Genomic DNA, 12,500 nt, shown 5'->3' on the forward strand with positions numbered 1-12,500 from the left:
AGGCGTCATTGGATTTAATGGACAAATGTTTCATAGATGACGACGGGCCGATCAGAACTTCAGCAACTGGAGAACAAATGACTGACTGACACTCCTCAAGTTCACTGACCTTCACAGAGTGTGTGTGTGGGGGGGGTAATCCCTCGCAGGTGTTTTAGTTCTTTGGCACGGTTCCAAACCCTGCGGCCGCCCACTGCCTTTCAGACATGCTGGTTCAGTCTGTCTGTGGAAATTCACATTTGTAATAAACACTTTGCTTTTTAAAATACACTGAACAAAAATATAAACACAACATGTAAAGTGTTGGTCTCATGTTTCATGAGCTGATATAAAAGATCCCACAAATGTTCCGTACGCACAAAAAAGCTTATTTCTCTAAAATGTTGTGCACAAATCTGTTTACATCCCTTGTTAGTGAGCGTTTCTCCTTTGCCAAGATAATCCATCCACCTGACAGGTGTGGCATATCAAGAAGCTGATTAAACAGCATGATCATTACACAGGTGCACCTTGTGCTGGGGACAATAAAAGGCCACTCTAAAATGTGCAGTTTTGTCACACAACACAACGCCACAGATGTCTCAAGTTTTGAGGGAGGTGCAATTGGCATGCTGACTGCAGGATTGTCCACCAGAGCTGTTGCCAGATAATTTGATGTTAATTTCTCTACCATAAGCCGCCTCCAACGTCGTTTTAAAGAATTTGGCAGTACGTCCAACCGGCCTCACAACCGAAGACCACGTGTAACCACACCGGCCCAGGACCTCCACATCCGGCTTCTTCACCTGCGGGATCATCTGAGACCAGCCACCCGGACAGCTGATGAAACGGAGGAGTATTTCTGTCTGTAATAAAGCCCTTTTGTGGGGAAAAACTCATTCTGATTGACTGGGCCTGGCTCCCCAGTGGGTGGCGAATGACGTCCCAAGCCCACCCATGGCTGCGCCCCTGCCCAGTCATGTGAAATCCATAGATTAGGGCCTAATGAATTTTATTTAAATTAACTGATTTCTTTATGTGAACTGTAACTCAGTCAAATCGTTGAAATTGTTGCATGTTGTGTTTATATTTTTGTTCAGGATATTTTTTAAAGGGATGTTTAGTCACCATGTTGTTTCCGTGTCAAAAATAACCTTTAAAAGCTGGAGTCCTTAATGGTGGAACCGCCACGCCACCATTTGCAATATTACGACAACAAAGAAGTTACCGCAAACAATGAACACTGTGTTTCCCCCATTCTGTCGCACGCGCGATAGAAGGGCATAATATATACTAAAACATGTTTTTACCATGCTGCACAACGCTCCTCAGGTCAATGGTGGTGGGGCGGCCAGTGGAGCGATTACTCCCTACTGCGGATTCCATCTTTTAAGATGAAAGTTCGGAATAGAACGCTCAGACTCACTAACGATGTTCTAAACACCACCTGCTGCTCGTTAGATGACATCGTCATGTCACATGTCGTGTCTATAAATCAGTGACCTCACTGTCATAGGTACTGGTCCGAAGTGACAGCGGAACGTTCATCTAAAATGTCACTTCACAACTGGTTTACGTCAAGCCTTAAGCCATGGCATGGGGGGACGGGGGGGACGGGGGGTGGCAGGCTGGAGGCGGGGTTGGTTGGCTGCATTGGGTGAGTGAGTGGGGATGGATGGGTGAGTGACGGGGATTGGAGTGAACGTGTTATGTACTTCTGCTCTGTTCTCCATCACTTTAAGGCGAACAGGGGATTGTGCTTCTCATTGAGATGAATGCATTGGTCTCCATTTAGGTCCTATTACACAGAAATCAGTTTATTTCCCCTTTCAACTGTCTGGTCATTTCCTATTTTTTTGTTTGCTGATTGTCTGTTATCTTATATTGTCTTATTGTGTCCATCTTTTTGCTATTCCCAGGAGCAGTATGTCTTCATCCACGACGCCATCTTGGAGGCGTGTCTTTGTGGTGACACCACCATTCCAGCCAATCAGCTCCGCTCAGTCTACTATGAAATGAACCGATTGGACCCCCAGACCAACTCCTCCCAGATCAAAGAGGAGTTCAGGGTGAGAATCTGTTCCATTGTGGTCCTTCCTCCTCCCTCATTTAGGCCAGCAAGTAGGAGAACCTACACAGATACATTTAGGCCAGCAAGTAGGAGAACCTACACAGATACATTTAGGCCAGCAAGTAGGAGAACCTACACAGATACATTTAGGCCAGCAAGTAGGAGAGTCCTACACAGATACATTTAGGCCAGCAAGTAGGAGAACCTACACAGATACATTTAGGCCAGCAAGTAGGAGAACCTACACAGATACATTTAGGCCAGCAAGTAGGAGAACCTACACATATACATTTAGGCCAGCAAGTAGGAGAGTCCTACACAGATACATTTAGGCCAGCAAGTAGGAGAGTCCTACACAGATACATTTAGGCCAGCAAGTAGGAGAACCTACACATATACATTTAGGCCAGCAAGTAGGAGAACCTACACAGATACATTTAGGCCAGCAAGTAGGAGAGTCCTACACAGATACATTTAGGCCAGCAACTCCTGCGTTGCGTGTGGAGGACTGTTGTATCGCCCCACTGTAACCCACTGTAACCTCTAGTGTCTCTCTCTCCAGACTCTAAACATGGTAACTCCTGCGTTGCGTGTGGAGGACTGCAGTATCGCCCCACTGTAACCCACTGTAACCTCTAGTGTCTCTCTCTCCAGACTCTAAACATGGTAACTCCTACGTTGCGTGTGGAGGACTGCAGTATCGCCCCACTGTAACCCACTGTAACCTCTAGTGTCTCTCTCTCCAGACTCTAAACATGGTAACTCCTGCGTTGCGTGTGGAGGACTGCAGTATCGCCCCCACTGTAACCCACTGTAACCTCTAGTGTCTCTCTCTCCAGACTCTAAACATGGTGACTCCTACGTTGCGTGTGGAGGACTGCAGTATCGCCCCACTCTAACCCACTGTAACCTCTAGTGTCTCTCTCTCCAGACTCTAAACATGGTAACTCCTGCGTTGCGTGTGGAGGACTGCAGTATCGCCCCACTGTAACCCACTGTAACCTCTAGTGTCTCTCTCTCCAGACTCTAAACATGGTAACTCCTGCGTTGCGTGTGGAGGACTGCAGTATCGCCCCACTGTAACCCACTGTAACCTCTAGTGTCTCTCTCTCCAGACTCTAAACATGGTAACTCCTGCGTTGCGTGTGGAGGACTGCAGTATCGCCCCACTCTAACCCACTGTAACCTCTAGTGTCTCTCTCTCCAGACTCTAAACATGGTGACTCCTACGTTGCGTGTGGAGGACTGCAGTATCGCCCCACTGTAACCCACTGTAACCTCTAGTGTCTCTCTCTCCAGACTCTAAACATGGTGACTCCTACGTTGCGTGTGGAGGACTGCATCGCCCCACTGTAACCTCTAGTGTCTCTCTCTCCAGACTCTAAACATGGTAACTCCTGCGTTGCGTGTGGAGGACTGCAGTATCGCCCCACTGTAACCTCTAGTGTCTCTCTCTCCAGACTCTAAACATGGTGACTCCTGCGTTGCGTGTGGAGGACTGCAGTATCGCCCCACTGTAACCCATTGTAACCTCTAGTGTCTCTCTCTCCAGACTCTAAACATGGTAACTCCTACGTTGCGTGTGGAGGACTGCAGTATCGCCCCACTGTAACCTCTAGTGTCTCTCTCTCCAGACTCTAAACATGGTGACTCCTACGTTGCGTGTGGAGGACTGCAGTATCGCCCCACTGTAACCTCTAGTGTCTCTCTCTCCAGACTCTAAACATGGTGACTCCTGCGTTGCGTGTGGAGGACTGCAGTATCGCCCCACTGTAACCTCTAGTGTCTCTCTCTCCAGACTCTAAACATGGTGACTCCTGCGTTGCGTGTGGAGGACTGCAGTATCGCCCCACTGTAACCTCTAGTGTCTCTCTCTCCAGACTCTAAACATGGTAACTCCTACGTTGCGTGTGGAGGACTGCAGTATCGCCCCACTGTAACCCACTGTAACCTCTAGTGTCTCTCTCTCTCCAGACTCTAAACATGGTAACTCCTGCGTTGCGTGTGGAGGACTGCAGTATCGCCCCACTGTAACCCACTGTAACCTCTAGTGTCTCTCTCTCCAGACTCTAAACATGGTAACTCCTGCGTTGCGTGTGGAGGACTGCAGTATCGCCCCACTGTAACCTCTAGTGTCTCTCTCTCCAGACTCTAAACATGGTAACTCCTGCGTTGCGTGTGGAGGACTGCAGTATCGCCCTGCTCCCCAGGAACCATGAGAAGAACCGCTGTATGGACGTCCTTCCTCCTGACCGCTGTCTGCCGTTCCTCATCACCATCGACGGAGAGAGCTCCAACTACATCAACGCTGCTCTGATGGACGTACGTCTCTCACACACACTAACACACACACACACACTAACACACACACACACACACACACTAACACACACACACACACACACTAACACACACACACACAGACACACACACTAACACACACACACACACACTACTACACACACACACACACTAACACACACAGACACACACACTAACACACACACACACACACACTAACACACACACACTAACACACACAGACACACACACTAACACACATAACACACACACACACACACACACACTAACACACACAGACACACACACTAACACACACACACACACACACACACAGACACACACACTAACACACACAGACACACACACTACACACACACACACACACACACACTAACACACACACACACACACACACACACACTAACACACACACACACACACATAACACACATACACACACGCACTAACACACACACACACACACACTATCACACACACACGCACACTAACACACACACACACACACACACACACTAACACACACACACGCACTAACACACACACACACACACATGCACACACTAACACACACAGACACACATACTAACACACACACACACACACACTAACACACACATACACACACACACACTAACACACACACACACACACTAACACACACACACGCACTAACACACACACACACACACACACATGCACACACTGGTATATGGTACACGTCTATGTAATTCATGTATCTCTCTCTTTACCCCCTCCATCTCTCTCTCCCTCTCTTTACCCCCTCCATCTCTCTCTCTCTATCTCTCTCTCTCTCTACACCCTCCATCTCTCTCCCTCTCTCTCTCTCTCTACCCCCTCCATCTCTCTCCCTCTCTCTCTCTACCCCCTCTCTACCCCATCCATCTCTCTCCCTCTCTCTCTCTACCCCCTCTCTACCCCATCCATCTCTCTCTCCCTCTCTCTCTCTCTACCCCCTCCATCCCTCTCTCCCTATCTCTTTCTCTCTCTCTACCCCTCCATCTCTCTCCCTCTCTCCGTCTCTCTCTCTCTCTACCCTCTCTCTCTCTCTCTACCCCCTCCATCTCTCTCCGTCTCTCTCTCTCTACCCTCTCTCTCGCTCTCTCTACCCCCTCCATCCCTCTCTCTCTCTCTCTCGCTCTCTCTCTCTCTCCCTCTCTCTACCCCCTCCATCCCTCTCTCCCTCTCTCTCTACCCCCTCCATCTCTCTCTCCCTCTCTCTCTCTCTATCTTCTCCATCCCCCTCTCTCTCTCTCTCTCTCTCTCTCTCTCTCTCTCTCTCTCTCTCTCTCTCTACCGCCTCCCTCATGTAGAGTTATAAACAGCCGTCAGCGTTCATCGTGACCCAGCATCCTCTGCCCAACACAGTGAAGGATTTCTGGAGGCTGGTGTTGGACTACCACTGTACCTCCATAGTGATGCTCAATGATGTCGACCCAGCACAGGTACACACACACACACACACACACACACACGCACATGCACACAAAAAGACATGTACACACTCACACACACACACACACACGCACACATACACACACACACACGCACACATACACAAGGACTCACAACTACACACACAAAGACACACATACACACATACACAAGGACTCATAACTTCAGACACAAAGACACACATACGCACACACACACACATACACAAGGACTCACAACTTCAGACACAAAGACACACATTGGCACATGCGTACACACACACACGCACACACACACACACGCACGCATACACAAGGACAGAGACATTGTCAATATCACGTGTTAATATCACCTTGCCTGCATTATACTGAAGGATATCAGGCACCAGAAATAGACATCACAATAATACTGAAGGATATCAGGCACCAGATATAGATATAGACAATAATACTGAAGGATATCAGGCACCAGATATAGATATAGACAATAATACTGAAGGATATCAGGCACCAGATATAGATATAGACAATAATACTGAAGGATATCAGGCACCAGATATAGATATAGACAATAATACTGAAGGATATCAGGCACCAGATATAGATATAGACAATAATACTGAAGGATATCAGGCACCAGATATAGATATAGACAATAATACTGAAGGATATCAGGCACCAGATATAGACATCACAATAATACTGAAGGATATCAGGCACCAGATATAGATATAGACAATAATACTGAAGGATATCAGGCACCAGATATAGACATCACAATAATACTGAAGGATATCAGGCACCAGATATAGATATAGACAATAATACTGAAGGATATCAGGCACCAGATATAGATATAGACAATAATATTGAAGGATATCAGGCACCAGATATAGACATCACAATAATACTGAAGGATATCAGGCACCAGATATAGACATCACAATAATACTGAAGGATATCAGGCACCAGATATAGATATAGACAATAATACTGAAGGATATCAGGCACCAGATATAGATATAGACAATAATACTGAAGGATATCAGGCACCAGATATAGATATAGACAATAATACTGAAGAATATCAGGCACCAGATATAGATATAGACAATAATACTGAAGGATATCAGGCACCAGATATAGATATAGACAATAATACTGAAGGAAATCAGGCACCAGATATATATATAGACATCACAATAATACTGAAGGATATCAGGCACCAGATATAGACATAGACAATAATACTGAAGGATATCAGGCACCAGATATAGACATCACAATAATACTGAAGGATATCAGGCACCAGATATAGATATAGACAATAATACTGAAGGATATCAGGCACCAGATATAGACATGACAATAACACAGAATGAGCATGGTTTAGAATTGTACAGTAGAGTAGATGCAAGATAGATAGATAGATAGATAGATAGATAGATAGATAGATAGATAGATAGATGGTGGTAGGTAGGTGGTGGGTGGGTGGTAGGTAGGTGGTGGGGTAGGTAGGTAGGTAGGTAGGTAGGTCGGTCGGTAATTGGATACAATAGGATTGGATAGGAAAGGATTGGATACAGTGCTTTCACAAAGTATTCACACCCCTTGACTTGTTTGTTGTTGTTTTTTTACAGCCTGAATTTCAAACGTATTAAATTGAGATTTTTTTTTGTCACTGGCCTACACACAATACCCCATAATGTCGAAGTGGAATTATGTTTTTTTTTTTATGTTCTTAACAATTCAGATAAAAGGTTGCATGGACTCACTCTGTGTGCAATAATAGTGTTTAACATGATTTTTGAATGACTACCTCGCCTCTGTACCCCACAAATACAATTATCTGTAAGGTCCCTCAGTCGAGCAGTGAATTTCAAACACAGATTCAACCACAAAGACCAGGGAGGTTTTCCAATGCCTCACAAAGAAGGGCACCTATTGGTAGAAGGGTATAAATAATAGAAAAGAAGCAGACATTGAATATCCCTTTGAGCATGGTGACGTTAGTCATTACACTTTGGATGGTGTATCAATACATCCAGTCATTACAGAGATACAGGAGTCTTTCCTATCTCAGTTGCTGGAGAGGAAGGAAACCGCTCAGGGATTTCACCATAAGGTCAGTGGTGACTTTAAAAACAGTTACAGAGTTTAATGGTTGTGATAGGAGAAAACTGAGGATGGATCAACAACATTGTAGTTACTCCACAATACTAACCTAAATGACAGAGTGAAAAGACAGAAGCCTGTACAGAATAAAAACATTCCAAAACATGCATCGTGTTTGCAACAAGGCACTAAAGGAGTACTGCAAAAAATGTGGCAAAGCAATTAACTTTCTATCCTGAATACAAAGTGTTACGTTTGGGGCAAATGCAATACAACACATTATTGAGTACCACTCTCCATATTTTCAAGCATAGTGGTGGCTGCATCATGTTATGGGTATTCTTGTAATTGTGAAGGACTGGGGAGTTTTTCAGGATAAAAAATAAATGGAATGGAGCTAAGCACAAGCAAAATCCTAGAGGAAAACCTGGTTGTCTGCTTTCCACCAGACACTGGGAGATGAATTCACCTTTCAGCAGGACAATCACCTAAAACACAAGGCCAAATCTACACTGGGGTTGCTTACCAAGAGCACAGTAAATGTTCCTAAGTGGCCGAGTTACAGTTTTGACTTAAATCTACATTAAAATCAATGGCAAGATCTGAAAATGGTTGTTTAGCAATGATCAACAACCAATTTGACAGAGCTTGAAGAATTTTGAAAATAATAATGGGCAAATGTTGCACAATCCAGGTGTGGAAAGCTCTTAGAGACTTACCCAGAAAGACTCACAGCTGTAATCACTGCCAAAGGAGATTCTACAAAGTATTGACTCAAGGGTGTGAATAATTATGTAAATGAGATATTTCTGTATTTCATTTTCAATGAATTTGATACAAAAAAAAAAAAAAAAACATGTTTTCACTTGGTCATTATGGGATATTGTGTGTAGATGGGTGAGGGGGGGGGGGGGAAATGAATGTAATCCATTTTGAATTCAGGCTGTAACACAACAAAATGTGGAATAAGTCAAAGGGGGTATGAATACTTTCTGAAGGCGTAGGAGGAAGAGGATGTAGGATACATTTATAGTCAATAATGATCAGTAGTAAAGTTTTAAAAAATCCCAAAGCTCTGTACATCATCAATATCAGTCAGATAGATAGGACTGGGTTATAGATGGATCTCTGTACATCATCAATATCAGTCAGATAGATAGGACTGGGTTATAGATGGATCTCTGTACATCATCAATATCAGTCAGATAGATAGGACTGGGTTATAGATGGATCTCTGTACATCATCAATATCAGTCAGATAGATAGGACTGGGTTATAGATGGATCTCTGTACATCATCAATATCAGTCAGATAGATAGGACTGGGTTATAGATGGATCTCTGTACATCATCAGTCAGATAGATAGGACAGGGTTATAAGCAGAGGGTAGATAAAATAGATAAGACTCTCTCCGGGAGCTCCAGGCCCTGTTATCACACCCAGGGATCAAAGCCTCTGGCTGGGCTGCTCTCGCTGCTCTCTCCCTGGGTGACTGACTGACTAGCTGACACACTGGCTGCCAGGGCCTTTCATTCAATATTCTCACTGTAGCTCAGGTGGAGCGATGGGGGGGGCAGGGAGAGAGGGAGAGAGAGAGAGAGAGAGAGGGAGGGAGGGAGGGAGGGAGGGAGGGAGGGAGGGAGGAGGGAGGGAGGGAGGGAGAGGGAGAGAGAGAGAGAGAGAGAGAGAGAGAGAGAGAGAGAGAGAGAGAGAGACAGAGACAGAGACAGAGAGACAGAGAGAGAGAGAAAAGTGATGTGAGGAAGGAAGTTAGAGGAAGTGAGGGATGGAGGGGGAGGAAGGGAGGAGAGTAGAAGGCAGGGGAGTGAAAGTGAGAGGAGAGGGAGGAAGGGAGGTAGAGAGCTACTTTTGCTCCATCAGTATCTTTGTTTTGCATCTGTTGAATTTGTCGTTCTGATTGGCTCTCAGAGGAGGCAGAGATAAGAGGTTTTCTTCCACCTGAATTTTTGCTATCTCTTTGTTTATGTGTGGTGCTGCGATGCGCTGTGTGTGTGTGTGTGTGTGTGTGTGTGTGTGTGTGTGTGTGTGTGTGTGTGTGTGTGCGTGCGTGTGCGTGCGTGCGTGCGTGCGTGCGTTTGTGTGTGCGTGCGTGCGTGTGTGCGCGCGCACATACCTGTGTGTGTGTGCCTGCTTGTTATGCTGATGATGTTTGAGTCTGTGTCTATGTTCCTGCATTATGCATCGTGTGTGTGCACTGCACCACTTCTCTGTGTCAACTTTTCTGCTGTGCGTGAATGTTGTCTAAGTAATATACTGACGGTACATTATACAGGTGCATGTTGTCCAAGTCATTTATTAACCATTTACCTCATATCAGTCTCGTTCTGAAGTCTGCACAGACCTTGGTCTTACTGATCATTCCGTCCCACACAAATTGATTTAATTATTTATTTACTAACTAATTAGAAATGATAACACAAGATACAAACACGTACACGGTATAGGTAGGGATTAGAAACTGAATACAATGAAAACGGGTCCCTAGCGGACTCACACAATATTACACGTGTTACAAAAGATGGCGATTTAAAGAGAGAGAGCGAGAGAAAACACTTGGTTACACATGGACCTAAGCTCATAGTAATCCTAATACTTTGCCCAGAACTGCCGCCCGTTTGGTAAGAAGTAATGCATGTATTTACGTGTTTGTCTTCATCGTCTCTGTTGGACCCAGGCCTTCGTGGGAAGGGGTCGATTGGGCCTCCTCTTTTCGGATGGCCTTTTAGATGTAAGGTGCAGATGTAAGGCTCAGATTGTCCACTAGAGGTCACAATGTCCTTCTTCTAAGTCGTCTGTTTACTTTCACTCGTTCTGGAAGTGGTCTTCTGAGGACGGCTAATCGGCCGTGTCGATGATCCCCTGTGGGGTGATGAGAGCAGTGTAGTAGACGATGGCTTGAAGAGAGTAACAGGATGGTCCCACTTAAATTCACCTTCTTAGATACAGTCCTTAGAACAGCTACTCAGACGTAACGTTGATTGTTAGTGGAGGCAACTTCGTCGTCTTCACCTCGTGTTGATTTTCAGGGTCGGGGACCAATATGGACAACAGCTGCAGCTTGAGGTCCGTCTAGTCTGATCTGATCATTCTTATCTCAGTCTTTTATGCACTCTGGTAAAGAGGGGCGTTTCCGTCATTCTGACACACTCTCTGAGCTCTCTCGGGCGTGGCTAGTTACGAGGCAAAAGTATTATCATCACTTTGGTTTTGTTAGAAAGCTAAAATCACATTCCTATCTTCACGGAAACATTGTCTTCCTCCTTGATATTATATAAGGTAAAGGATGTAAATCTGATATCCACAGAGTAAAAGCTCTTCAAGTCACAATGTTTTAGTTATAACGGCTTTATACCATTTTTAATGACGTCACAAAAGAGACATTAATTTTCCATATTCCATTTCTCATCATTCCCAACGTTTGGATGTTGAAATATATTGTCCCAATGTTCATGGTTGGATGTTGACGTTTTTGGGGGCTGCAAAAGTCTCTGAAACCAAAGGACGTTCCTTTCACCATACTACAGGGCCTGAGATAGATTCTCCTATCTCTAATTTATGGCAGCATTAAGGTGTCAAGACCGGCACAGCCCCCCCCCCCCCCAGTGGGTAAGAGGGTCTGGTTGTTGTCGGCCATTGTCTTGGCTGATATGAGGCCTTTGATCCTCACCCAAGGAGAGTCATGACACAGGTACATGTTGTCTAAGTAATATACTGACAGTACAGTATACAGGTGCATGTTTTATTGTTTCTACCTCGTCTGTTTCTCCATAGGGGGTAAATGAGCGGAGGGGGGTATTTCCTGCTCTTATGAGCCTGTCTCCTGGGTTCAGTACTCTAACAGTTGAAAACTAAACTGCCAAAGCAAAGAGTTGATAATCCACTTTTTGTATCACATTCTGAACGCATCCATTCTCCTCCGGAACATCTTTTGATCATGTATTCCTTTACAAAAAGCAACTCTGGGTTTCCTGGGCTTTTGAAAATAAAGAAAATATGGATTTTTTTAGAAGACTGATACCTGTCACATGACAGGAGAGAATAAAACAGAATAAAAGATAGAAGTGTAGAATGAAAGATATTAGCAGTTTATATAAGACTGCACAAAGCACCAATCAATGAAAAAGTCAGCTACCTGAGTGTTGCTTTAGTTAGACTTTATTGGTTCAATTCCAGATGGTTTTAAAGGAAGGTGTCAGTATTATGTGCTTCAGCCTTTAGTGGAGCTACCTTTTGATGTTTGTTAAGTAAAAGTACATGTTATTCTCCAGTTCATGTAAAAATGTATCTGATGATTTATGCATATGTACATTGGATGGTGCCCTCATTGATCGAGTAAATATCTGGCCATCTGGATTGATGAAAAGCTATCTTTCAAAAAGCATGTTGATGAGTTAGTTAAGAAATTAATAATTAAAATGAGATTATTTTTATTAAATAGAAGAAAACAAATAATTCAGTCGACAGGTGTGTCAGGTAAGGTAGTTGGGGTCAGGTGTGTCAGGTAAGGTAGTTAGGGTCAGGTGTGCCAGGTAAGGTAG

The 12,500-nt window shown here is 44.6% G+C and overlaps 1 protein-coding gene across 1 annotated transcript in view; it reads left to right on the forward strand.

Moving 5' to 3' along the window:
• LOC121535702 (receptor-type tyrosine-protein phosphatase mu-like) overlaps positions 1-12,500 on the forward strand; it is a 427,462-nt gene that overhangs the window by 408,936 nt on the left and 6,026 nt on the right. Inside the window, exons 31-33 of the mRNA XM_045205919.1 lie at positions 1,899-2,048; positions 4,199-4,372; positions 5,707-5,838. Of these exons, the coding sequence (XP_045061854.1) occupies positions 1,899-2,048; positions 4,199-4,372; positions 5,707-5,838 (456 nt within the window). The remainder of the gene's footprint in view (positions 1-1,898; positions 2,049-4,198; positions 4,373-5,706; positions 5,839-12,500) is intronic.

The sequence above is a fragment of the Coregonus clupeaformis genome, chromosome 21 (genome assembly GCF_020615455.1).
Source record: "Coregonus clupeaformis isolate EN_2021a chromosome 21, ASM2061545v1, whole genome shotgun sequence".
Classification (NCBI taxonomy): Eukaryota; Metazoa; Chordata; class Actinopteri; order Salmoniformes; family Salmonidae; genus Coregonus; species Coregonus clupeaformis.